This window comes from Alternaria infectoria (genome assembly GCF_024043175.1).
Source record: "Alternaria infectoria strain BMP 0036 chromosome Unknown scaffold_12, whole genome shotgun sequence".
Taxonomy (NCBI): domain Eukaryota; kingdom Fungi; phylum Ascomycota; class Dothideomycetes; order Pleosporales; family Pleosporaceae; genus Alternaria; species Alternaria infectoria.
Window position 1 is genome coordinate 667,591 of NW_026250701.1, and position 27,229 is coordinate 694,819.

The window sequence follows — 27,229 nt, forward strand, 5'->3', positions numbered from 1 at the left end:
CACAATCTCACTTGACAAGGATTAGTCTAGTAAAAGGCACCGGCAAAAGTCGCCATTCGCGGAAAATAGCGGAAAAAACTAAACGCGCCCCCTTCACAGGCAGAAGAACGTGGAGATGGCTTGTTGTTTACGCGGAGAGCGGCTGGGGTGAAGTATCCCTGCCGATGAGCTTACCCGTTGAGGCGGAAGCTTGAACCACGCCACATGTCGTGTATGCAAGGTCGGGATGGTATACTGCATGCAGCAATGACACCGCCATCTGCATCCTTCTACGAAGCAGCTCGTCATTCATCATCACGCCCTGATCATGCAGATACAACATGATGTTGGAAGACATTAGATTAGATCGCGCCATGTTCTGTTGTTCTACGAACAACCGTTACATACATGAGTCGGGTATTCTCGTTGATTATAGTCGTACACTTCTTCTGTAGCTCCAACCACCACTGCACTCGATGGATTCTGCTTTATATTCGCTGACGCTTGCAGTCAATTTCCATACGACCTTCTCCATTTTCGTCCCAGTAGAGCGCGCAAACTGGCTCCCTGGCTAGGTCTAACGGTATTCCGCATCTGCACCAGGTGAGAACGGGGATTCGAGAGCCGCATATTGTCGCCTCGAACCATCGAACTCCAACTCATTGCCGTTATCCCAGTGTGAATCGGCGAAAGAACGTGAGGGAGGAGGGTACTGGTACGATCCATCAAGAACCGGCAAAGCCATGTGTACTGGCACGTGAACACCTCGAAGGCCAAGTCCCTGTGTAGTGTATGGGTACTGGCGACCGTATGCAAGAGACTCCTCACGACGATCATCTGAAGCGTTCTGCCAGTTGGTGATGTACTGCCTGTTCTGTTCAGCTGCTGCTGCCTGAGCATCGAGATGAGAGACCACAGAGTCGATGCGTCCTTGGGGTCGTGGCGCGTCGATCTCGGACGCGACGTTGACAGCAGTGAGTAGGTCGTCGAAACTTGATCGAGTAGGCAGCCGATGAGAATGATAAGAGCTCATGTGTTCGATAGGCTGCTCCCTCTCTTGGCGGGACCGCGAAGTGTCGGCAAGAGAATGGTTGCGGTCTCCAGAGGTAGGTACCATCGAAGGCACCAATGGGGCTTCTTGGGTCAACGTTTTCGGTTTCAGAACGGCCGATGAAGGCTTTCGTTGTGCCACGCCCTCTCTGCAGCTCGGATGCTCGTTCCAGCTCACGTCTGGCTTGTTGTTCTTCGCCCAACAACCGCTAGTTGTCTCCAGATCATCAAGCTTCTTACCCCAGTGGTGTTTCTTGACCTTTGACCTGCCGGAAAATCCCTTGCCGCACAGACTGTGAATGTATGGCCCTCCTGTTCCTTGCGACATGGTGTTTGCCTCTCTGATCTTCTTTTCCGGCTGGGTTGGGTCTGAGAGTCGATCAGCGATCTCGGCATATTCTTCTCTTGGTTCCTCCTTCGTCTTAGCCTGGATTGTTGAGCTTTGACGACGACGGCGTTTCTTTGATGGAGGGGGCATCTCGTCGATGGGCTGGCCGATGGGTACAGCGACGGGTACTCCAAGCACAGATGGGCTAGCGGTGGCAGTCTTTCCCTTCCTTGGCGAGAGAGCTGGAGACAGTTGGGTTTGGTAAGAGATTGCTGGCGAATTGAAGTGATTGCCGGTGGGAGACTGCGCATGGTCGAGCATCGGACCGTTGGTGACAGAAGACCAAGGCTGGCTATAGTAGGTATGATCATCCTCGTGCCATAGTGGAGAGATTCGGGGTAAGCGCATCTGAGGCTGATGAGCCGGCTGTAGGAATTGAGGGCTAGGGCTGGGTTGTTCGAGAGGCTGGCGGAACCCAAAGTCGAAGTCGCCCACGCCTGGAGGTAGACGCACGACGTCAGTATATGTCTCACATGCATTTCGTATAGTCAAAACTTACCCCAGTCGGCCTCTCTGTGAAACAGGATATTCAGAAGATCTTGCTTGAGGTCTGCATGATCTCCGAGCGTGTTCCTGATCGCAACGAGTGTGTCTTTCTTCGACATCTCTCCAGCTCGGAATGTACCAAGGATTCTCAAGATGCTGGTGACCTCAGTCGAATGTTCACCGAATCGGAGCTTCGATAGTCAGTCTCAGATGCTACAGGAATAGGAATGCACCCTATTTAAAGGAAAAACTAAATACCTTAGAGCCTACATTAAGATAAAAACTTATAAAGTTAGTAGCTTAATAGTAACGTAGGCTTCTAGGTGTTTAGTTCTTCTCTTATATAGGGTGTAGGGTCTAAGATAAGTGCAAAAGCAACGACGCACCTTGATGTTGTCCAGGAATATGTAAACGACCTGCCCGATAGTCGGTTGATGACCACGACTCACGTGCTCGTGTCTGTCGTTGATCGTTCCGGAGTGGATCATTTCGGTTGGGTGTCGCGATTGCTGCGCATTATTGAGCATGTTGTCGCTGTCGAGAGCTTCCATGACGTTCGTCCAGGCGGCAGCACGGTCACTACCTTCAGTTCAATCTCAATACCGGCGTTGATGCGAGATATTTGCAGAATTGATGGGTGCTGGAGCCTCGTGGTACAGGCGCTCGGTCCTCAAATAGCCGAGTCTGGTCTGTTAGCAGCGATTGCACCTTCCGGTGAAGTGAAGATGAAACACGTGAGCGCGTGTCGCCCACCGCTTTTCGGTCTCGCGGAGGTGGAAACGCAGTATCTCTCGTTTGTATAGCGCGGGTAGGAGTCTTCGTGGGTTGTTTGCACATAATGTGTCACAAGCAGGGTCTTCTAGGCCCCATTGGGACGACTGTTGCATCTCAAGGAAGTCGCGATGACTGCGGAGGAATATCGCACTCCTCCTCAACGATTCGATTTAAGGCAGCTGATACAAAGCGACAGGCATATACTTAGACCAAAAAGCGCGGAGTGGATAAAGTTTTCATACGTACGTTTGAGACACTCAGTTCGAGGCCGCATCACCTCACACAAGAAAAAAACTAAACAGGTCTGCAGGCTACATTAAGCCAAAATCATGCAAAGGCGGTGACCCAGCGCCAATGTAGGCTCTAGGCTGTTCAGTTTTTTCCTCGGTTTGCGTGGCATCCTAATAACCCCCTTCCAGTGTCACCAACTCGTTCAGCATCACTAAAGAAACCTCATACATTACGTTCGTGTATCTTTCGATGCAATCAAGCGGCCTCTGAAAACCGTTTGGCGAGTTTGGCCGGCATCATACACCACCTCTACCACGCTCTTTCTGCAGTGCCAGCCACTGTCCATTCGGTCGAACAACACAAAGTCGGCAGGCTGACCCGGATTTAGGGCGAGAGACGTCGAATCGCAGCCAATAGCGGTCTTTGCCCGTGTAGATACGGTTTCCTGCATGGTTAGCATGAGCAAACGGGGTGTTGAACGGCTGCTTACATATAGGAGTTCAGCGTCTTTCTTTGTACCAGCTTGGTAAAGACCGACACCTAGTGATGCAATGCTCTAGTCACGGTTTCAGCGACATTTCTGTACGAGCATGTATGCGAGATGTCTTACCAGAGGATCGCAGTTCCCGTACGGTGTGAACGCGTTGCCCACGTTATTAACGGCAATGGCAGCATTGAACCCGTACTCGTTGATGAGTTCAACGACCGGCAGAGTCCCGCGCACATTCTCTGGTGTTCGCATCATGAACAGGTCGGAGGTCGGCAGGCCTACGAAAGAGATTGGCAGGTCGCCTACTTCTTGTCGCAGATGCGTCCACTCGTCGTTCCGGAATCTCGTCAATCTGGTGCAATGTCCTAGCGTAATCTGCCTGTCTCCCGCCTTTTCGTTCCATTTGAGCTCTTTGAACATGTCCAGGGTATCCCAGACCAGTGGCTTCTTGTCTTCTTCCAGGAAGTAGTCAAGGTGGAGATCTAGATGCTTCTGATATTTGAGTGCTAACTGCGTGATCCATTTCACGTTATCCTTGGACTTTTGTTCATCATCCTCGACATATGGTGTGCTTCCGAGCACAGCCACCTTCTCCAACGAGGCAGCACTAGTCATCAGCTTCCTTACTTCCTCACCCCCGTCTTGACCAGAGAATAGCGGGAGCTGGGCGAACGCGCAGATTTGCACCTCACAGCGATCCTTGAACATTTCTTTCAGCTTGAGACCTGCGTCCAAACATTTCATGTGCACCACCCCATCCACTTCTACAAACGCCCGCATAGCGGTCACACCATGTTGGATACTCTCTTCGATGAGACGCGCGCCCCTCCTCAGGAGATCATCTTCCTCAAACCTTGACTTGGCCTCACCCGTCATCGACATGGCTTCGGTGAAGTCGCCGCTCTCGATTTGTAAGTCGCTGAATTTGGGATCCTGCAGGAGGAAGCACTTGTCAAGGTGGATGTGGGCATGACAAAGCGATGGCGCTATGAGACGATTGCCTCCATCTAGCGTGTCTTCACTGCGCCCGTCCGAGTCCTTGACGTGGCTGTCTACCGAAGCAATTCTCCCATCGTTGATCGTGATGTCCCAGAGCGTCGACGACGGTTTATCCGGTATACGCACGTTGGTAATTCTTCTGAGAGGTTTCTTTGACTTTTGGTCCTCCATGCTTCCTTCTCTTCACTCACGCCAAAGACTAGAGTGCTGGGTGTCGACTGGTCTTGCCTGTTAGGTGCAGATGGGAGAAAAAGAAAGGAAGAAGGAGAACAGGGGACAGCGATAATGACGCTTAGATAAACTTGGAGGATACTAGATCGCTTCACTGAACGAGCGTCAACGAGTGCCAAGACGGATGCTGAAGCAGTGAATGAGACGGGGCCCAATAGCAGCGAGAAGCACCTCTTGAAGGCTGCTATTTTACATCACACGCGGGTCTCTGACGTCGATGAGGCTGGAAGTAGATGGAAAAGCTTGTGCAGTCGAGGGCTGGGTGGGGGTGATGCCCCGCATGGCCTATAGGGGGAGCTAGAGTATCCGTGCATGCACGTAGTCGTACCTAACCTCGACGCGTCTCGAAGAAGTTACCATCCTATCCACCTTCCATCTCCACTGACGCGCTTTCATCGCGAACTTCGCTGCCGTTCATTTTCGCACACTTTGCACCATGCAACCGAACTATCAGGCACGGGGATATAATTATCCGCAACAGCACAATGCAGCTACGCCATCCCGGCGACCAGGTAAGTACCCATTGCCAACCACAGCTTCCCCAACACGCCCCATCGCACCGACCGCCTGCGCATACCTTCCGTAAAAGACGATGATTAGTAGGAACGACCTCGCTCACTTGTTTCGCAACCCAGGCCCTATCGTCCACGCTCCGCACCCGGCTGCGCAACCGCAGTACAACAACGCCAACATGCAGGCTTCGCAACGCGCCGAAGCTGAACGCCGCGAGAAGATGCGCCGAATCGCGAAGAACCCGACCGATAAGAACATTCCCGAGGGCGTAGAAGACGTGTGCATCGGCGACGCCGTAGCCCGCTACAAGGAATTGCGCGAGGTCGAGCGCACGCTGGATGCGACCATGATGCGCAAGAAGCTGGATGTCATGGACTCAAAACACCATTCGCGCGCATCGCGCTACGGCACCATGCGCATATGGATATCAAACACCGCCGAGAACCAGCCTTGGCAGAGCACCGGCCTCGACGCAGACGCTTTCGATTTTGACGGCGAGAACAACGCGACATACCGCGTGAAGATCCAAGGCCGCCTGCTCGACGAGGACGGCGACGAAGGCCTTGAGGAGGATGAGGACGAGGAGAAGGACGCCGATGCTATGTATGTCGACCTTTTACTTGCGCCGGCGCCAGTTCGAGCGCCTGTCGGTCGGATTTTACCACGTACAGCAAAACTGACTAGCATCTAGGGATGAAGACGGAGCCGAGAAAAAGCCAGCTGCGAAGCCCAAGCAGTTCTCACACTACTTCACGTCCATCAACATCGATTTCGACCGCGCCAAGAGCTTACAACCCGACAATTTTACGCAAATCGAATGGAAGCGACCCGAGAACCCCACTGCGAAGGAGGCCAACTTCAGCGAACTCGAGTTCGAGCGCAAGGGCGACGAGAACATCAACATCACGATCAACCTACAGCGGTACCAAAACCCCGAAGTCTTTCGACTGAGCAAACCTCTCGCCGAGCTGCTCGACACAGATGAGGAGGATCGCGCTGGTGTTCTCATGGGCATCTGGGAATACGCGAGGTCACAACACCTGCAACAAGAAGATGACGAGCGCAAATTTGCATGCGACGCGAGGCTGAAGGCCCTCTTCGGTGGCCAGGACCACTTCTTCTTCCCGAACCTGCCCCAACTCATCAAACAACACCTCACGACTCTCCCACCAATCCAACTACAATACACGATCCGTGTGGACAAGGACTACATCTCGCCCGCTGCCGACTCTGGCAAGACCCCTTCCGAACCGACCGTATACGACGTCCAGGTAGCGCTCGAAGACCCGATGCAGCCGCTGTTCCAAGACATCCTCCGCCGACCAGATAGCATTCAGACCCTCCAAGAGATACAGAAGATTGATGAGCAGCTCGTGCTGTTGATGGGTGCAATCGGACAGTCGAAGGCGAAACACGCCTTCTTCACCAGCATGTCCAAGGACCCCGTGGCCTTCTTCAAGCGCTGGTTGTCCAGCCAGAAGCGCGATCTGGAAGTGCTACTCGGCGAGGCTACACGAGGTGGCGGCGAAGACGTGTCTGGCGAGGAATGGCGACGAGGAGGAGCCGATGGCGTATGGGGTAGTGAAGTCGCAAAGGAGAGCGTGGCCTTGTGGCTCGCAAGGTCTAGCATCAAGCCTCATTAGGTAGAGGCCTTGGAAACTCAGGCTTTGGAAGATCAGCCCTTGGAAACCGAGGCCGTGAAAAACTAGGAGCCTGATGCCTTGCTACTTTATTGGTTTTCTTGTTAGGTTGTAGGAGTTTACGCTCGCATTATGGAGAGCCGCGTGAAAATACGGCGTTCATATTCGATACCCAACGATTAGTTCCTTCCTCAGCTTCGACCTGCGATGTTGACTTGCCCAGGTGAGACAATGCGGTTAGTTTCGGCCAAAAGCAGTTAGTGGTGTTAGTCATCGATCTCCCGCCTTCCGGGTGCCAGAGTGGTGTTCTGTGTCTGGTGCCTCTGCAGCACGAATCGACCCAGCGACATTTACCCGGCATCTGTCGTAGTGCTCACCTGCTTCCAACACGGCCGAAAATGCTGTTGCCAGTCCATGGGCTGTTGTCACCCATTCAGTCGCGGTTTCCCCTCCCATCAGGTGCGAAACCGGAAGGCACGATGCATGACAACAAATGTTGGCCGTTTCTTCGAAGCATATCGGAGGCATATACAGGGCTTCAAAGACGAGGTCAGCCACTGCGAGGCTGAAGTAGGCGATATGCTGATTGTCCAATGACAAGCCCCGACATCGGTATGCCTCCAGCTCTTCTCAGCCTTGTGCCATGCCGCATATAGACTATCTCCGCATCACCTCAATCACGTCGCAGGATGCTTTAGCAGACATTGGCTGTATCGATCCCTGTCACTATGCCTCCAGCGTCCGTTGGCTTTGCTATAAGCGCTCAACTGTGAGGAGATTCCACATTCGTCCTGACTGAGGGGATCAATCACCAACCTCTGCACATCATGGCGGTTCTACCGAAAATCGATCGTGCGCCGAAACATCTCCAGTCACGCGTCGCCACTGTCGATAGTCACAATGGTGGCGCAATCGCGGGTATCGTTATAGGAATTATTATCGGTCTGCTTCTTTTCCTGGCCACCACCTACCTACTGTGGAGACAGAGACGTCGAACATCGAGGGAGCCGGCATCGCCCCTCTTCATTCCCTACGATTTAGCTGATACGCCCCTCTTCATTCCCTACGATTTAGCTGATACGCCAATTCGAGAAGAACCGGACAATGGGAGCTTGCGTGCGTCTCGAATAACAGATATTCAGCTATCAGGTTCGAAGAAAGCGTCAGCGCCTACTATACCACCCGCTCTCTCCGACCAGCACATCAAACCAGATCCTGTTCCCGGATCACACATCGTTTTAAGAGGAAGATCATGGCGCAGGGTGTCCGAGCTAGCAGGATCGCCATATACAACATCGTCAGTGGATGGAAAGCCAATCGAGGTGGATGCGAAGCGCATTCTGGGAATCGACGATGCTTCGTACTTGGACGGGCTCCCGTCTTATGCCAGTAAGCTCTCACAATACGTGCTCATACCAGGTTATGTGGAAACTGACATTGCTGTAGGCGGAGAATCTTGCATGACGGTAGCTCCCGCGTGTGTAGCGCCCAACTCTAAACCACAGTTGTCCAGCACTGAAGGCTCATCTGAAAATCTACAATCATCTCAAGGCTCTGCGGTTAGCTATCACAATGGTCGCAAGTGTCGCGTTCTGCCTATAAGCGAATTAGGATCAGCATATGCGCCAGCGGAGTTGTACTGTCCACCACCCGATGACCGAGATATCCCTGATTACTTTACCGTTGGTAGACGAAAACGGACCCGCGCAGTCGCAAAAACAGCCGCAGATCGCGAAATTGCGGAGACGACCACCAATCAGAGAAAAGGGAGCGATACAGCTGTCTGTGTTGATCCGTGGGATGTGGAGTACCAGCCCAATCCAGTTATATTCTCTCACTTGGCATCCTCAGTCAAGGCACAATCGGAACGAAACATGGAAGGCAGCACGATCGCTGCTCCAAGTTTAACGAGATCTTTCACCTCTGTAAATCACATTGCGACATTTCCCCCAAATTTAAATAGGTTCGAAGACCGTCCGACTCTGCATGTGCCCTCCACAACAATTGGTCTCGGCACCCTGATGAAGCGTCAATCTATCGATGCTGAATCTTCGGACGATACGATACCCACCATGGAGTCTAGCATATCGGAGTTTCTAGAAGATGATATCTCACCCATCACAGCATCAGAAGGCACTTCACTCTTCAAGGGGAAGGGACGATGCTTGGATGATCTTGGGACGGTTGAAATCATCAATTTTGCTGCAACTATGTCATCATCATCAAGTAACTGCGACAACACTCTTCCCATCGTCTTGTCGTCAGATTCTTACGCATGTACACCCAGCGGTGTCATAGCTCCTTCTTCGCGAGCTTCAACAGTTTCGTCACCGCTTAACGCTTCAAGCCCCGCGAACTTTCTGCTGTCTCCTTCAACATCAACTGAAACAAGTAGCGATTCTTCTTACCCGTGTCCTGTCTGTTATCTTAGCTTTAGAACATCAGGTCTAAGAAGGTGCGCAATCTTGACATCCAGAGTAATCATCAGAGTTATGCTAATACAAGGTGCGGCAGAGTTCATCAGAACCGTAAACATAACCGCCGATACCCTTGCAAACTATGCAAGTCAAGATTTGCCCTCCAAGCGGACCTCAAACGACACGAAAATAACGTTCACCGATATGAAGCCAACATTATTCCCACGAAGCTGTTCACATGCTCAAACATTGACTGCACAACTCCGGGAAAGACGTACGCCCGGAAAGACAACTTCAAACGACACGTACAGCGTTGTGAGAAGACTACCGCTACAGGGAATTTAACGAGAAGTTGAAGATGAAGAGTCAAAAGAGCGACATGCGCCAAAGACTACGAGCCGAGCAGGGAAAGGTCCACATCCAGCATGGTGAGGCATACCATGTGTAGTTGGAGGACTCGAATTTGCATCAATCACATTCTCATGCCTCATCATAGCCATACTGATACACACATACATCTTGCAGATCGCCCTCCGTGTGACCAGATATGGGCATTGCGCATCTCCGGAACTATACTATAGGGCAACTTTCCACAGAGGCGGCGTGCATATATCATCTATCATAATATGTGCCAATAGAAATTGGGAGGCATGACCTGAATCCTGATTGCATGAGGGCAATCTGCATTCGCATATGCACAAAATGGAGTCCTTCGAGTTGGCGCAAGCTGCAAGTATGATTGGCCCGATCCAATCTCGAGTGTGCCTCACTTAGCCTTGCACTCTTCCGCAGTACACCATAATTATAGCAGCGCGTGCTTCTGATCTCCCCGAAATAACCATGCTGTTACTATTAATCCTTTGGCAGTCAATATGGCCCCCGTTGTCATTGCTGTCCGCTCCGCATTGTTGCATGCTGCGCCTTCTCATGACACTCGAGCCTCATCTGCGGCCTTGCTTCCTTCGTTACTGATTGGTATCACTCTTTTAATTATTGGTATCGTTGTAGCTATCGGGACAGTATGTTGGCTCTTAAGAAAAAAGAAGGCGGCCAAGCGTTTAGATGCAGAAACGCCTTCGAGGATTGACACGACATTCTCTGGAGCTGGAGTCATATACCAGAGAATACCCGCGCCATATAGGTCGAAAGCTAAATCATCTGAGCACTCTGAGTCACCACAATCGATCTCATGTACAGCGGTCACTTCGGAATTGGCAGCCGCGGCTAGATTTCACTCTACAAGAGAGAAGGAGCGTGACACTCCACAGGAAGTGTTTAGTTACTATCAAAGACCTCCCTCGGAGTTGACAGGTGTGTATGGATGATTGTTGTTCTAAAATACTTACTGACAATCGTGGCAAGGTCGGTGTTTAGCTGCCGAACTGTATTCTCCTCCCCCTGACGGTAGAAATTCGCCAGATTATTTTGCCAACGATAGGACGACGGTACCGCTGGTAGAGTTAGACGCGACACCAACTTTTATCAGCCCGTCTGATGCCGAGCATGGTCCAAATCCTGTGTTCTACTCCTCTTTTATCCAACTACTGAGCAGATCAAACGCGACTTCATCCCGGGACGCATCTGTACAAGACACTGGAGTGCGACAGATCAACAATCACGTGTCCTCTAGTTTCGATATGGCTATCATAGAAGAAGAGACGCTTCCTAGAATCGCATCCGAGCATGTCGTTGCGATTTATCAGCAAGAGCCAGCAGCGGACAGCAATGAGATTTCTACCGATATTGAACGAGGAGCTGTATTACCGCCAGGCAATGACTTCGAACAATCTGAGCCATACGACGATATGCCCATGCAGATTGATAACCCAGAGAGTTCTCGCCACCACCCCGGTAGCAATGCGGCGGATGTGGTCATCGGCGACTCCAAACATCCACAAGCTGTAGATTTCACTCCTACAGTCAATCCTGCATCTGCTCTCATTGCGGCCCCGCGTAGGAGAGTAGCAGATCGTGATTTGCATCCTTTGGAAATCGACAACACAGTAGCTGCACCCTTCAACAACGAGGACCGCATTCTCATCGATCGCTCAAGACAAGGAAGGCGCCCACATCAGCGCGCGTTGGTACCCAAAACATCACCTGTGCAAAGCCCGAAGACTACACCAACCCTAATTTCGAGCAAATCTACACCTGACTCCGCAAGGACAGACCTGAGTTTCGCGTCCACAGCCACCCAAGCTACACTGTCGGGCTCCTCCGCAATCGCGACACCCTCTCTTGCTGTAGAATCACCTGTTACCCCGTATACTCCCTCAGAGAGTCAGTTGGTTTGCAGAGACTGTGGGCAAGTGTTCAACACACCAGGCCAGCAAAAGTACGTATTCTCCTTCCCAACCTCCTCTGCCTCACCACAGTACCGCAATAACAGTGAACCCATACTAATCACATCCTTTAGAAAACACTACAACCGCCAACACAAACTACGCTACGTGTGCGACATCTGCGTGCGACCTTTCGGCGTACGAGCAGACCTAGAACGCCACGAGCACACAGTACATTCGGATTTGTTCCGGTCCAACAAGCGATTTTGGTGTACTGTGCCTGGTTGTAAGACACCAACTCAAGAGTGGAAGCGCAAGGACAATTTTACTAGGCATGTGAGGAGTTGCGAAGCGAGGGTGGCAAGAGTGGCGGGAGCGAATGGAGGAGGTGGGAAAGGAAAGGAACGAGCTTTGGACATGGAATGCGATTAGTGGGACCGGTATACTGATACCGAGATGAAAGAAGACTGGCAAATGTTAGATTTGTCTGACCCTCTTCCAGTGCAATGTAGGTACATAGCACAGCATCTCTGGAAATAGCAGACTTATTATCCAGGTCGGAAACATGAACGGCGAGATCTGTTCTGAGCGACGCTGCACCGTGAGGTCGTAACATGTTCGCAAACTAATTACTGATTCTGACGCAAGTCATACCCTTGAAGGAATTCGAAGAACTAGGGTCGAACGCAGTGTAATAACGTGTTAGACGAAAACTGCGCCCGGAAGTGGCAGGGCAAGCATGTAGATTGACCTGATTGGCATCGCTAGGCTGCAGGCCGCAGGACGAAGGCCGCCAGGCTGAGACCTAACAGACCTTGCGCGGTAGGCACCATCACCACACACACCCCGTCGTTGATGCATGCGCGACAACGGCGATGCCCTGGATCCTACGAAATCGACCGCAACTTTCGGTAGCACGACCATCGCATTCGCGCTCACACCATCAACGGCTCTGATGAGTTGCATATCCCGCCAGGTACGTTGCGAGACCGCGCCACCAGGCCTATAATCTCTTAGGTAGAACAGGTCGCTGAACCCTCAATGCTAGGCTATGAGAACACCCTTGATTGCCTCCCGCTGGAGACGCACCCTTGGACTCGTTCGCTACTCACCGCGAGTTATCAATCCACAATCCTGAGTGCCAAGCGACCACCAGGCTGCCGGCTGCGCGACACACTTCGTTGATCCACCTACTCTGGCAGCTCGAGCGATACGCACTCCTGCTCTATCCTTCCTAGCTCTCTCTGAAACTACGCCTAGATCGCGATCAAAGTCGGCGCCGTGATGCGCCTCTTGGAACACACGTTGAACGGAGACTTCAGGCTAGTCTTTTTCAGCGATGAAGATGTTCCCCAGTATGCCATCCTATCGCACACATGGACTGAAGGTCAAGAGGTCTCATATTATGATCTAGTCGAGGGCACTGGCGAGGACAAGAGTGGCTACGAAAAGATTCGTTTCTGCGGTAGGCAAGCAGCAGCGGATGGCCTCCAATACTTCTGGGTCGATACCTGCTGCATTGACAAGTCTGCTGGTGTTGAGCTCAGTACAGCTATCAACTCTATGTTCCGTTGGTACCAGCGTGCATCCAAGTGTTACGTATACCTAACAGATGTTGTGGTACCAGAGGAGGTCACTGACGCTAAGGCCTTTCCAATAACCTGGGCGGAAGCTTTTCGACGCAGCCGATGGTTTACTCGGGGCTGGACGTTACAAGAGCTGCTGGCGCCGCCGTGCGTTGAGTTCTTTTCCAAGAACGGAAAGCTGTTAGGCAGCAGGATATCGTTGGAGCAGGAAATCTATAAGATTACTAACATTGCACCTAAAGCCCTACGAGGCCGAAGTCTAGCTGAGTTCAGCATTATGGAGCGTATAAGCTGGGCAGCCGCACGCACAACAACATTGAAGGAAGATAAGGTGTACTGTTTGCTTGGCATTTTTGGGGTATTCTTGCCGCTCATATATGGAGAAGGGGAGGAATATGCGACTCTACGGTTAAGAGAAGAGATAGCGAGGCGGCTGGGAGGTCAGGGAATGGGAAGACCCCTTGATCTGTTTGGTGCGTCATATCATCAGCACAACAGTGCTTCCTGTATAGGTTCTATGCAGCTAATAGTATAGGTACAGGGTGTTTTGCGTCGCCGACTCCAGGAAACGAGCTATCTGTCGTGCAAGTAAGCCAAAGCCCTGGAAACTATCGAAAGCGGGAACGACAGGAGTCCATGATAGAACAACGCAAAAGATATTGCCAACAGTTGCAGCAAAACATCCCTCCCCAAGTACTCCTGGAAAATCCGGTAATCTTGTTTGACGGGTTCGACAAATGCTTTGCCTTCACTCTCGACTGGATCTCCTCATTGGACGTGAGACACCCCCTTAGGTATTCACTAAGGTATCTAGTTCGCTGACATCCGATAGCTCTTCCGTGAAGTTATGGCAACGAAAGCATGGGAAGTGCTAGAAGACGTGTTCAAAGAAGAAGGACATGCCAAAATATGGGAAGGTGAGTTCCTGCTTCAAGATCAGTCTCGGCGCAATCTAGATTTGCGCCGGCCTTGGACATCTATCATGAAACCTGGTGAGCAGAGATATATGAGCATCAAGTTTCGTGAGAGCATGTGGATGCAGACGAGTTGCCCACACTGTGGGAGGGTTGACGTCACCTTCAAGGGTCAGACTACAATTTGGCAAGTTTTCCAGTATTGACGTGATGTCATTCAGCTAATGGGAAGTAGTCAAAGCTGTCAAGTGACCTACGAGCGAATCGTTGAAATCAACGAAGAGGACACAGCGGTTGATAGGACACTATGGAGGGCACCGGGGTGTGTTTATGAAAAAGAACTAAGACATTGCTTTCGTCGCATTTGCCTTACGGTATAAACTTGACTGGGTGTGTACTAGCGCTGGGGTTGTTGCGCATGCTAGGGCAACAACTCCGTGGCCAATGATCTAGGTTGCGCATTTTGCGCTAACCTTTGGAGATGTGAATGTTGCGAGCACTGGGATGATGCGCAACAATGACCACCGATCACTAATACGTTTCTATATAATCAGATACTTAAAGAATTGTCGAAAATGGTCTTTCAAGGGGTTTGTTTGGAGTGCAATATACACCATGCGCGATATAACGCTAAGTTGTAGCTCCCAGATGCTGTGACTTGTTCTTGCCATCAAAACACGAAAGATGCGTCCTTACACTGCCAGTGTATGGACACGCGCGTACCAAATATCCTCACAGCTCCGGCGCCTCTGAATCAAGACTCAACAGGACATTTGGCGTCAAGACGTATGCAACAGGCCTGACCTGCCAAGACAGCAATCAAGCTTTTAAACACTACAGGCTAGCTGAAGTACGTAGTTTTGCCTCAAATCCACCAGACCTGTACGAGCTCAGCCGTAGAAACCATCAAAGCCCTACTCATAACCTCGGCTATATACGCCATCTATTCAACGTCTTCCCTCCCAGCATAGCCGCAGACTCAAAACATTATCTGGAAAAAGGGCATCGACAATCCCTCGGCAGCAATGAGACGTATCAGTGTACCATCCCCGGCTGCTCAACACCGAATAAGATCTTCAGACGGAAAAACAACTACAACAGGCACGTCAAGTGATGTCGTAGACGGATTGGAAAGGGAAAGGTGCAAGAGCGTGCAGAATCTGAATTCAAGGAAGAATGAGGCAAGGAATGCAACAATACTCCTACTGCCGCGTCTATTCCAACTTGGTTCAGTTTCAATGTCTAAACATGGAGGTTACCATTTTCTCACGAAGTAAGACATTGTGGATGATATCGTGGATGTGATCGCTACTACCGAGCCTCTATAGCCACAACGCAATGCGAAGTCAGAAGTAACGCAAAACAACGACTACAGAAGAACGAGAATCTGTTCCAGTCTTTTATCCATTAGCCGACACAACGATCGAATAACATAATCCAGAGAAAGCGCATATGAAGAGTAGGAATATGGGTATTTAACGTTCCGCGCACAATTATCGAATACAACATGCATCCCCAGCATAACCTCCACTCATAAGATCTTATAGCGGCAACAGCAGCGGCGGCACATAGCGTTGCCCATAGCCCATGCGTTCAGCATCCCGACATCTCTATACCCACACATTCACATGTACAACAGCGCGATCTTTCTCTTCGGGAAGAGAAAAAAGTAGACGCCTCATCTGTCCCTTCTCTTCTCTTGCCTTCCTCAATCTATACCCTAATCTCGTTCTTCATTCGTTGTGCTTACGGGGCAACATCTGCCCCATGTGTCCCCGCGGTCTCTTTGATGGAAAAATAACAAATGCCTACAACGCCCGTTTCGCGCACACCTCTTTTTTCTCAGGGTGGTGGAACTATGCAACTTCGATGCGGTCGGATAAGGAGAGGAAGCGATGATCATGATGTTTCAGGCGTCATCGTTGAAGGAGATGTAGAGGGGTTGGCATGTATGAAGCCCACGACAACACGCCAGAAAACGCCACGCAGGAAGAAGAAATCGGCCTCGGAAAGGAAGGTCTCCTGGGAAGACATCATCTACGGCAAGGGAACTCGTTGGAAGAAAGGGCGTTTTGTGCGGGCGTGACGTGAAAGAGGGCAGGGCAGGCGGAAAAGGGTGAGGAAAAAAGAGCAGGCATCTCAAGTATTGCTGATGATGACTCTGGCGCCTTCTTTACCCAGCACACCCCTCTCTTTCGCCTTGGGACTCCTGTCCCGGCCCTTTTTGCGACTGAGGAAGCCGAGCATTCCGGAGGGTTTCTCAGCTTGGGCATCTTTCTGTACGAGGGCGGAACTTTGGTTAGCCATCTCAGTCCAAGAACCGGTCTCGTTGAGAACTACCTGTACGCCTCCGCTGGTGCTGATGCTGCGTTGCGAGCCTCGCTGGCGGTTGTTCATCGGGCGGGAGAAGGAGGGAGTGGGGACTTCGGAGCCGTCGTTGGGGAAGTAGTCGACGTGTTCGCCGCGTTGCGAGGTGGGTGAGCCGGTGTTGGCGGTCTGGTTCAGTATGTTGGTGGCAAGGGGAGGGCTGCCGTTGGGAGATTGCGTCGATCGCCCAGTGGCGGCGGAGCGTGTGGGATGGAGTTCTGCGTCTTGGGGATTGTTCGCAACTGGGCGACCCCAGGGATCTACTGATGGAGTGGGAGGTTGGTCCGGTGCGCTTTGATTGCTCGTCCTTGAGCCGCCGACGGAATCTTGAGGATCTACGACTGCGACGGCGGCAGGCGTTCGTTGGTCACCAGCGGTGGTGTAGTTGAAGGGCTCGAAGAGGGTCTCAATCATCCTGTGCAGCTCTTCAGCCCTGATCTCCTGCTCGGTCGCATCGTCCTTGAGCGCCTCTCTAGGCTTCTGTCTCCGCGCTCTTGCCTCAAGCGGTGCTTCTTCCAACAACAGCTCCTCCAGGTCGTAGGTGGCATCGAAGTTGGTCTTGTCACTCGACGGGATAAAGACGGGCGGGATCTCTTTGCGCTCTAACGCGATGAAATCGATGGGACGGAAGAAGGGGTTGTCTGTAAAGGACTCGAATCCGATGGCGCCTATGCGCTTTGACCGGTTCTTCTCCAAAAGCGAGCTGATGGCATGCAGACAGGGCATGGATACGGGCGGACTGGTAACGGGGTATGTGGGCTCTCCCTTGGAGATCTTGGCGGCGAGAGAGTCGTGGCTGCTAGCCTCGAAGGGTCGCTTGTTGTAGATGCACTCGTAGAAGAGCACGCCCAGTGACCACCAGTCGACCTCGCACGAGTATCCTTTGCCTTCGTAAACCTCGGGCGCGAGATAGGCGAGCGTGCCGGACTTGCTCGTCAGCGGCTTGGTAGGGACAAAGTCGGAAGCGACGTTCTGGGGATGTTAGTGATAGCTGGGGACATGATGAGGACCGAGCTTACGAAGTCTGCCAGATGGACATGGCCTTCAGAATCCAACAGCACGTTATCTGGCTTGATATCCCTGTGTACGATGCCCTGCTGGTGGATGTAGCGCACAGCGCAGCCTAACTGGGCTATCCAGAAGCGCACAGCCTCCTCTGTGAATGTCTTTCGCGAGATGTGGAAGCGCAGGTCACCGCCATTCATTAGATCGACCACGATATATCTGCCCTTGTCAGCCGCGTGCTAACTCATCGCTGGGGGGTATGACGTACAGGTATTCGATGTCCTGGAAGCTGTAGCGCAAGTTGCAGAGGAAGGGGTGGTTCAGGTGCTCGAGCATGCGCCGCTCGCGAATGATGTTGCGGACGCTCTCCGAGCGTACGACTGTGACACGACGTCAGCTCGAGTAGGGCTGGGATGATGCACGGGGCATGGAGACGAACCTTCATCTTTGCGTATGTACTTGAGCGCAAAGGTGAGACCCGTGTCTTTGCGCTCGACAATGCGCACCTTGCCGAATGCGCCCTTGCCGACGACTCGCAGCAGCCGGAAGTGGTTGAGGTTTACTGATGGTGTTAGTCTTGGTGGTCCATGGATGCTCTTCGACGCCCTTCTCTTCAGCCAGATGATGGCACGCACCTTGGTCGGTAAAGACGACGGGCTTGCCGTTGCTCTGACCCATTGGATGCTTCTATGGCAGACTGCCTGGAGAGTGGGAATGCGTGTCTAGTAATGCATCAGGCGACTGGGAAAGCTGGCCGGGGGGATCGGGTGGGGACGGGGCCGTGGTTGCGGGCGGCGGTGGGCAGGATGGCAGGCTTGGGCGGGCGGGTAGTCGGGGATTATTAAGACAGAAGCAACAGGTCGAGGGCTCGTGATGGCAGTGAGCAGCACGTCGAAAGGAGGGCCCGACAGGATTGAAGAGGCACGTTTCGCAGGCGTGGCCCTTAGCGTCGGCAGGAACTAGCATGGGTAACACGTTTGAGTCGCATCCTTGCTTTCACACGAGTGGCTATCAAAGGCGACCGAACCCCCCCAGAGCTAAGCGTCGACGCTCCCTAGAGTCATGGCGTGCCAGCCACACCACAACGCCTGGCCGCACGATAATCGAGCGCCATGGCATGTCTAGATTTAGGGCTGGCCTTATTGGGGTACAGCTGCAGCACGCAACAATCCCCCCGTCTGCCATGTGCAGTCCACCCGTCTCCCACGCGGAGCTGTCACGGGACGGGCACTCTATCTGAGCCCAAGGTTTCCGGGGTGGAGCGAGACGGACGTCGTCGTCTTGCTCTGCTCCCGTCTGATCTGCACTACCTAGCTAAGCTCGGACACGTGCTGAAACACATCTTCAACCACAGGGACGCTGCGCAGTCATAGCACGCGATGCATTTGTCCGGCGTTCGTGACAATTTCCTTCTGCAACCATCTCGTCGACGCTGGCAGCAAACGGCCCTCTCGCCGATGTTAGCCTGTCTACAGCCTTCATCGTCGTTGACAGATCCCAGAGAGCCCTCGCGGAGCCGGCGCCGATTGGCGTCTCCTAGTTTCTTCTTTCTAGACCCGCTTTCTTCTACTAGGTAACAACGTAGAACCGTGCCACGGGCGACCACCTCTGCCTCCAGCCAGCTGCGGGTACTCAAGCCGCCGAGTCCACTCCACGTCAACCGGAATTGCTTTGGCATCCTTCGCGCAGCCTCGACGAAAAGTCCAAGAGAACAAACAGTCGCCAAGATGATCAGATATGTGCACCCTAGCAATACAGGCGGGGAGAGCAGGAGCCAGTGCTCACATGCAGACCTCGACGAAGAGCGGCGGCGCATTGTATAAACTTTCAAATCTCTCCTCTATGCCCTAGGCGTAATAGTCTTGGCAGCCCCTCGCGCCTTCTCCGGGACTAACTCTCACTTCTCACTCCTCGCGACGAACACCACGGCCTCATTGTCATAGCATTCTTGTTCTCGGGACCTTCTGAGTCGACATGCATAAATCCCTGTCCACCACCGCTCCGGCCCGAACAGTTCCTCCCACTGACATAATGTTGCACGACACCTCATCAACCGTGGGCACAGACAACAGACCCTTTCGCGGATGCACTCCGCTGCAGTTGCACGTGTCTGTTCGCGTGCGCGTAGGGACAAAGTTTCGGCTGACTACACCCACACCAGGCTAAAGAGGTCGCGTTCTAGAAGACTTCCGCTTCCTCCGAACGTGCAGCAATGTGGACACAACCACGCGGCTACTGCGTGCTTCATGCAGCCAGGTGGGTTTCTTCAGCCTCGTCAGTACCTATTGCTGCAGTGCGCCCACCCTAGTGCTGTCTCCAAATCACCTTTGGATCCGGCTACAGTTGTGGCTCATTTCCCTAGACGCATACACCTCGTGTCGGTACCTTAATGCCAGGGCAACCCTTCGAACGCCCATCCTGCTTGCATGCGGCACAGCAAACTCCTGACGCAGCCCCCTATGCGTTGGCAGCCAATCTTCGAGCAACGGTATTCTACCCACAGCTTCCCCGTTCCCAAGGCCTTGTTGCTGGTTTCGCACCCGCGAAGCAGTCCAATGTCTGTCCAGTCAGTGGTGTTACGGCTATCGATCGCTGCTATCCAGTGTCTTGGGATCCAGCCTTACAGAAATGCGCTCGAGCGGCACAACCAACTCGAATACCACGAACATCAGGATCACGATGAGCTACCTCCTCTGCGACTCTCGCTTAACACAAGGATCCATTAATCTGCAACAGGCGGGCGTCAAGAGCCCCTTGGTGGTCCCCCGTTGCCTTCATTGGCTGGACCTACATCCCGCAATGCTGACTACCGAATGCATCACATCCGGAAACTCCAGTCTCGTACTAGCGCTATTATGCATCTGAGGACCACCCACAGGATGTGAAGCACTTATCTTCGACGTTCCAGCTGAGCTCGCCCTGCGAGCAGTGCTTTTGCCTATTCTTAGCGCCATCGGGACCAGAGCCTGTTTGCACAGACTACATATAAAAGTGTGTGGCGTTTGAATAACGTCCCGCGCAGAGTGGTCCTGCAATGCCTGGACTCATGCTGCGGAGAAGATGCTGGAAGCCTTCCGCAGAACCAAGTTGGGAGTCGACTATGTCGCCATTAACGTGGCTGAAAAGCCTGACGAAAACTGTCTTTACATCCCTACATCGCTTAGGTGCAATACCTCCACTTCATGCACGTCAGCTATGGATATCCCAGCACGCACGATTTCTGAGGGGTTGCAGATGAATTCCTGTACCACGATAGTATGCATGGTCTAGCACGGGAAAACTCGTGCTGATCGCTGTATTGACGGGCAAAAGAATCGATGATTGTGGCTTGCATGTACCCCGGAAAACTGCCAGGAAAGAGTCGAGGCCGGTATTGAAGGAATGATCGCCCATACCCTGTCCATATTCTTATAAGTGGAGCACACCGCCAACGTGATCACGAGTACACCATGCAAGGGAAAGATTGGACAGATCTCTGCAGCTTGCACAGGGGTGGAGCATGTAGATCAAGGAATTAACGTAGGCTTCTACAGTCTATCATACCAGGTGATTAGTCTTCCCCTTGAATAGGGAGTGATCTATTCTCGTCCCGACTACGATCCGCCAGCATACGGCATCGCACTTTGTGCAATACATCGAGGTCAAAAGGGTCTTCAACAACTTGCTGTAAACAACTATGGGCAACCACTTTGATAGACTTGTAACAGTCACCTAACATCTAGAACACGCTCGCACTCCAACGATAGGTGGCAAAATCAGGACGACGTACTCATAGGGGCCGATCGTTTCCTAGACAAAAGCACGAACACAGATGGTTGGTCCACCAGGAACTCCAGGCAATCTTCTTCATTAAGCCTGTCTGTATCGATGAGAGAGTAGGATGAACGAATCATCACCGACGAAGACTTAAGCAAGAAAAGATCAGTTAATACACAACAAATCCCCACCTTTCCTGACCCATACTCGACAAGTAAAAGGTCAAGAACCAACAATACGCAGCTTTACCTCATAGTCCACGACTCAAGGGTTCTTGTGTCACAACAAGTAGTCTACAAGTGATTCCAACCCCCTAGAACTCATGTCGTAGAGTAAGAGTGAGATTGACATTACCTACATGTCGCATCGATGGTATTCAGCGGAAAAGTATCGGCCTGCAGAAATACCCAACGAATACAAAGAAGGAAATAACAACAACGAGGAAGAGCAACCTAGCGATGGTTTCAAGGATAGCGTTTGATGCATCGAGGGCAGGAGTGGCGTCTCGGTTCTGCGCAGGCATTGTCGTCTTGCAGCCGAGATGCAGTGGTGTAGGCAGAGGAAGACGGAACAAGTGATGCGATGTGAACGAAGGCCCAGACCGACACTCAGGCAGCAACCACCATGATCAACTCATCAGCCCACCAATTTACACACCCAAAAGTCCCAAGCGAAAAGACTTCAAGTTCGAGCGCGAAGCCCACGAGACTCAGGCAGCGTGCGAGATGGTTGTTTTATCTGCCCTCGAACAGGCTAACGGTGCCGTTGGTTGTTCTACGGCATAAGTGTGCAGAAGATGAGGGAAGGAATAGATGGTATTTTTTTTCACAGCTTGGGGCTCTATTGCTACTGAGCCAGTCACTCGACTGGCTTCTGGTCTCGAACATTCTCCATGCGAGAACGGACGCACTGTAGACTTGGGATAGTGGTGTGTAGCGAGCGCAGTCGGATCTGCATGGACCCGCGTAGACTCAGATACTACCAGCATCTCCGCTGCGAAGAGCGTGAGTCTATGAGGGGCGAAGGAAGGCGGTGGCGACTCACCGTGTTTTGAACGGAGTGTGAAGGCATAGTGCCAGTTCTATTGGCTTGCTCGTATACAGGGTTTGTGTTCACTACAACACGGCTTTCGCTAATCTCACTGAAGCTATCTTGATGTGGCTTCTACCGAACAGAATGCAGCCTCACTCATGCACGTCACAAAAAGAGAAGTATGTTCCATGCAGGTGTCTACATCCTCCAGTCGAGGCATCATCAACATCTAGTCCCACTAGATCTCACTCGTTCTGGCGATCGAACAGGAAGGAGGTAGAATGAGGGCGAAGAAGAAAGGCACATAACCACAACCACCCGGGTCATCATCGGGTAAACCCCCAACATTCCACACGCTCTCAGCCCTAGCTAGCCCAAGATCAGCCAACTATGCGGCACGTGCCGACCATGGCGATCTGCCGATTCCCAACCATGAAACTATTGGACGGAAGACTACTTCCTCGAACGCCCCAGTGGCGATTCTAGAAGAAGCTGAAGGTGTCGTGCATGAAGGATATCGTAGATCGGGTGCTGATCGACGGGCACCCATGGAGGTTGCCTTTGCTTTTTTAAGGCAGCATACTATGAGTTTGGTATAGCTTCGCAAAAGCATGTCTTTCACTTGACCCTGGGGATAAGAGTTTTGGTGTCGTTGATGTCTAGTGTAGCGTTGTACTACGGGCTGCTGTGCGAGATGCCATGTGGTGTGTCAGTAACATGGATGAACCTGTGGATAGCTACAGAAGTCTGCTTACGATAAGCTACACATGCTGACCCTTGCCATATCATATCCACAGTGAGTTTAGGCGTACCAAACTTGATGCTGTATGTAGCTTTCCGTGCTTGTGGGGAATACGAGGTTCGGGTAGTACGGCGCATGCGGACATGGATTCGGCTGTATGCGCAGTCATTCGAAGCTGGAAAGAAGGTGAGTCGATCAGATAGCGCACTTCGCGGCGTTGAAGTCGCATAGAGTGTAGCCAAACTGTACCATCTTTCTTTTATATTGATGTGCAGTGTGGTGATATACTAGGATCTGGTTGCGGTCGGGTCGAGCATGCAGATGGCGTAAGCAGGCATATATGTTGCACGACGTACAGTCGAGGCCTGCGGAAGAAGGTCTGTCTGAGATGATCTGGATGCAGGCCTTGACGAGATCTTCGTATACCGAAACATGTCCGGATTGTCGAAGAACCCTTTCAAAGTATCTGGGAGGGAGGGATGTGACCGGGTCGGCCAGAACGGCGCGAAGCGTAATGCGGTTGTTTGCATCAGACGTTCTTGTCTGGTTCCTTTGAAGTCAGTCTTGCAGGAAATCCCTGAGGCCGGCAACGAGCAATGTGGTAGACTCGGTGGGTGAATTGATGCACTCCTCATCCGGCTTTGAGAATTAGGTTTATTCGCCCTCTTGATGCTCTTCTTGGTCGACACGATGGGAGCACCAAGAAGACCTTCGTCACTGCCTCCAGGGTCGGTTTCCCTCTGTTGTCTTGACTAAAACTAACGCGGTGGTCATGCTCACGTCGCTCCAGTCGACGAGTAGAATTGTGAACGAGGACCTAATAGCACTGAAGATTAAAGAACCCTTTTCCGAATGTCGAGGTCGCCTTGCTTCCATATTTGGTGCAGGTTTCTGTCAAAGGTGTCATAGATGCGAAGACAAGCTCTGCTGTTCCGCTCGCTTTCACAAAGACCCGATGAGTACCTGTGAATTACCGTCGCTACCAATTATCAGTGGACTGCGAGACCAGCGAGTCTTCTTGTCCTGGCGATGATATGGCTCGCTGTCATTGGTATCGACCTTCACAGGCCAGGCAGGCGAAAACATCTAGCCCAAGGCAATCAGGCCGCCTAAGTGGAGTATTAGATCATAGACCTCCATTGAAGGTGTGGCGCATCGTTCCTGTAGACTTTAATCCAGAATGAAATCGTTGGAAGCACTTTCACCTAGATGGGTTGTTGAGGGTACGAGGTTGGTGGTGGCCGGGGTCTGTTTAGTGTTGGTGCTTCCCGATCCTCGGTTCGACCCGAACACGTCGCGACTGCCCAGCACCACGAGGAGCAATACACGATGCACTCAACCAGCAACTTCAGCCCCTCACGCCATGAACGGGGCAGAAACACGGATATACGGTGAATTGCATACGACGGGCCAGCTCCCCACGCCTTCCTCAACGCCGGAACCGGACGATGTGGCACCTCCGAGTGGCCGCCGCGCCCATGAAGCCAAAAGCGAGGAACCGCTGCAGAACATGACGAATGGCGCCAAAGCCGAGCCAAATAGCGCAATCAGCTCCAGTGCGCCGAGCAGGAGGCCCAGCGTGCACGAAGAGGCCATTCTCTCCGACACCAGCGAGAAGATACGGCCTATCAAGCGGCCTGGAGACGGGCGGCGGAGGAGCAGCGTGTCGGAGCACGAGAAGATCCTCAAGCTCAGTCCCCGCCAGATTCAGGAACTCACGAGTGAACCTGCGAGCATTCCCGTTCGAGCAGCCACGCCGATTCTCGAAGACGAGCTGGAGGACGCCACACCGCTGGAAGATGGCGATGGCCAGGGTAACAACAAGCTCTTGGGTGTTGTGCTGGAGCGGCCGGTGGAGCTGAATGGCGAGGCGAGGAGAGAAAAGGGCTCAAGAGGGCGGGACGGGCCGCGAGAGAAGGAAGTCGTCCTGATCAAGACACCTGCAACCGAATTGCGCAACGGTCGCCCGGTGCTTTCCTCACGATCCGTTACCACGCCCTCGCTCCCACGAAGGACCACGTCAAGGTCGCGATCACGCACACACAACCAGACACAAGAGACAGAGGACCGGCGGCATGGCAGGCATGTTCCTCCGCCATTGAGTCTGGACCACAGAGATGGCGCGTCCAAGGGCCACGATCGACACAAGGAGACGCGCGAGATACGTGAGCAGGTTTCCCCAACGCCAATCGCTCTACCGCTGCCGCCAATGTCGATGCCTACCTTTCTCTCCCTAGAACTCTCTGCGAGCCGCCCCTCTCCATTGTACATATATCGACCCGCGACGACAGACTTTCCCTACGAAACATCCGAGATCAAGTACGAGCGGTTGCTCAACTTCCTGAGGATACCGCTGAAGATCGAGGGCATACTTGGATTTGGAGCGCTGGCTTGTCTGGATGCATGGATGCACGTCTTGACGATTCTGCCCCTCCGCTTCCTACTCGCCATTGCCATCTTGGTCAAATGGTGGGGCTCCGTCATTGTGAAAGAGTTTCGCGATCTCTGGGCTTTTGTCTACGATGGCCTTCCTCGCCTTTGGCAGCGCAGAAAGCAGACCGATGGCCCTACACCATTACCAACACCAGCCGAGGAGGTGCCTCCGTCCATGTCGCGGAAGCCATCATCCTCTACCGTTCCCTCAGCCAATATCACGGCCAGGCAGAATCCTCAGATGTCGACGACATTCAAGTTCCCAGACATGAACGAGCTCAGAGCGCGCCGGCCTCGAAACTCCCGATTCCGTCACCGCCGTACCAAGTCCACGCCTTCTACGCTACAACCAAGCCACAAAGCAGACATACTGAAAGGTCTACTGGTCATTGCCAGCTGCTTCGTCTTGATGCGCTTCGACGCGAGTCGCATGTATCATGGCATTCGTGGACAGTCAGCTATCAAGCTGTACGTCATCTACAACGTCCTCGAGGTCTGTGATCGCCTGCTCTCAGCCGTCGGTCAGGATGTACTGGAATGCCTCTTTTCTCGCGAGACGCTGGACCGAAATCCCGACGGCAGAAGTAAGGTCCTCCGTCCTTTTGGAATGTTCGCACTTGCACTGGTATACACTGTCGCCCATGCTACCGCGCTGTTCTACCAAGTGATAACGCTGAACGTGGCCGTCAACTCCTATTCCAACGCACTACTGACGCTCTTGATGTCCAACCAATTCGTCGAAATCAAGGGCACGGTGTTCAAGAAATTTGAGAAGGAGAACCTTTTCCAGATCACCTGCGCAGATATCGTAGAGCGCTTCCAGCTCTGGCTCATGCTTCTCATCATTGCAATGCGCAACGTCGTTGAAGTTGGTGGCTTGAGTATCCAAAGCAGTGACACTTCTTGGACGGCCATGTTCACTGGATCTGCCAATGCGTCTTCTGCGACCGCGTTCAAGGCTACGAGTATCATACCTATGAGCTTCACCATCTTTCCAAAGTACATCGCACAGGTACTCAATCCTTTCCTGCTGGTCTTGGGTAGTGAGATGTTTGTCGACTGGCTGAAGCATGCGTACATTACCAAGTTCAATCAGTACAAGCCAGAGGTGTATAGCAAGTTCTTTGACGTTCTGGCAAAGGACTACTATTCTAATGTAAGCCGTCTAATCCTAGTATACTTTGTTAGCTAACACTTCACAGGCTTTTGCTGATGCGGACTTGACACGACGTCTTGGTTTGCCAGTCATACCACTGTCCTGTCTTTTCATACGCGCCGCCATCCAGACCTATCACATGTTCATCGCCATGCACATGCCGCCACCGCTCCACACCACATCAACATCCCTCTCTTCCGACCCGACCTCCTCCCCCACAACGACCGCAGCACTAGCCCACATCGACCACGTCTTCCGCCGAGCCCTAGGCCGCTCCTCTTTCGGCGCTGGCATCCCCTCCCAAGCCTGGTACAACCCCCTATCCTATACCCTCGACGACCTCATCGCCGGCTCCACCATGCTCATCGTCTTTCTCGTCGGCTACCTCATCTTCCTCGCTTTCAAGCTCGTCCTCGGCATGCTGCTCTTATCCGTAAGCCGCAAGCGGTATCACGGTATGCAGGAACGGGAAAAGATGAATGTTGAGACTGGGGGTAAGAGAATTGGGGGCTGGGGCGTTGTAGACGTCGATGAGGAGAAGAGGAAGGTGATTTACGATGACGACCCTGAGACGCTGAAGAGGTTGAGGGAGAGAGATGAGAAAAGTAGGAAGAAGGAGGCGGAGGAGAGGGAGAGAGGGACAAGCTTTGGGCATGTTAGTCGGTATGCTATGGTTGCCAAGAGGATTTGGTGATGTAGGGTAATTGCATGTTGTATATTATCAACTGATCAAAATATTATTCAAGACTTTCTCCCTA

The 27,229-nt window shown here is 52.5% G+C and overlaps 6 protein-coding genes across 6 annotated transcripts; 3 read left to right on the top strand and 3 right to left on the bottom strand.

Moving 5' to 3' along the window:
- Positions 1-556: 556 nt before the first annotated feature.
- J4E92_007450 (uncharacterized protein) lies at positions 557-2,430 on the bottom strand (the record flags this gene model as incomplete). Its single annotated transcript, XM_051498813.1, has 3 exons — positions 557-1,854; positions 1,917-2,094; positions 2,290-2,430. 3 exons carry the CDS (start codon positions 2,428-2,430, stop codon positions 557-559), a joined length of 1,617 nt encoding a protein of 538 aa, XP_051351087.1.
- Positions 2,431-3,137: 707 nt separating this feature from the next.
- On the bottom strand, positions 3,138-4,568 carry J4E92_007451 (uncharacterized protein; the record flags this gene model as incomplete). The annotated part of the gene is made up of 3 exons (XM_051498814.1): positions 3,138-3,353; positions 3,399-3,464; positions 3,519-4,568. The coding sequence occupies 3 exons, from the start codon at positions 4,566-4,568 to the stop codon at positions 3,138-3,140; spliced, it is 1,332 nt and encodes a 443-aa protein (XP_051351088.1).
- Positions 4,569-5,319: 751 nt separating this feature from the next.
- On the top strand, positions 5,320-6,784 carry J4E92_007452 (uncharacterized protein; the record flags this gene model as incomplete). Its single annotated transcript, XM_051498815.1, has 2 exons — positions 5,320-5,744; positions 5,833-6,784. The coding sequence occupies 2 exons, from the start codon at positions 5,320-5,322 to the stop codon at positions 6,782-6,784; spliced, it is 1,377 nt and encodes a 458-aa protein (XP_051351089.1).
- A 4,051-nt stretch (positions 6,785-10,835) lies between these two features.
- J4E92_007453 (uncharacterized protein) lies at positions 10,836-11,912 on the top strand (the record flags this gene model as incomplete). Its single annotated transcript, XM_051498816.1, has 1 exon — positions 10,836-11,912. The coding sequence occupies one exon, from the start codon at positions 10,836-10,838 to the stop codon at positions 11,910-11,912; it is 1,077 nt and encodes a 358-aa protein (XP_051351090.1).
- Positions 11,913-16,119: 4,207 nt separating this feature from the next.
- On the bottom strand, positions 16,120-18,030 carry J4E92_007454 (uncharacterized protein; the record flags this gene model as incomplete). Its single annotated transcript, XM_051498817.1, has 5 exons — positions 16,120-17,319; positions 17,367-17,571; positions 17,621-17,732; positions 17,792-17,914; positions 17,988-18,030. The coding sequence occupies 5 exons, from the start codon at positions 18,028-18,030 to the stop codon at positions 16,120-16,122; spliced, it is 1,683 nt and encodes a 560-aa protein (XP_051351091.1).
- Positions 18,031-24,245: 6,215 nt separating this feature from the next.
- On the top strand, positions 24,246-27,165 carry J4E92_007455 (uncharacterized protein; the record flags this gene model as incomplete). The annotated part of the gene is made up of 2 exons (XM_051498818.1): positions 24,246-26,471; positions 26,518-27,165. 2 exons carry the CDS (start codon positions 24,246-24,248, stop codon positions 27,163-27,165), a joined length of 2,874 nt encoding a protein of 957 aa, XP_051351092.1.
- Between the last annotated feature and the right edge of the window lie 64 nt (positions 27,166-27,229).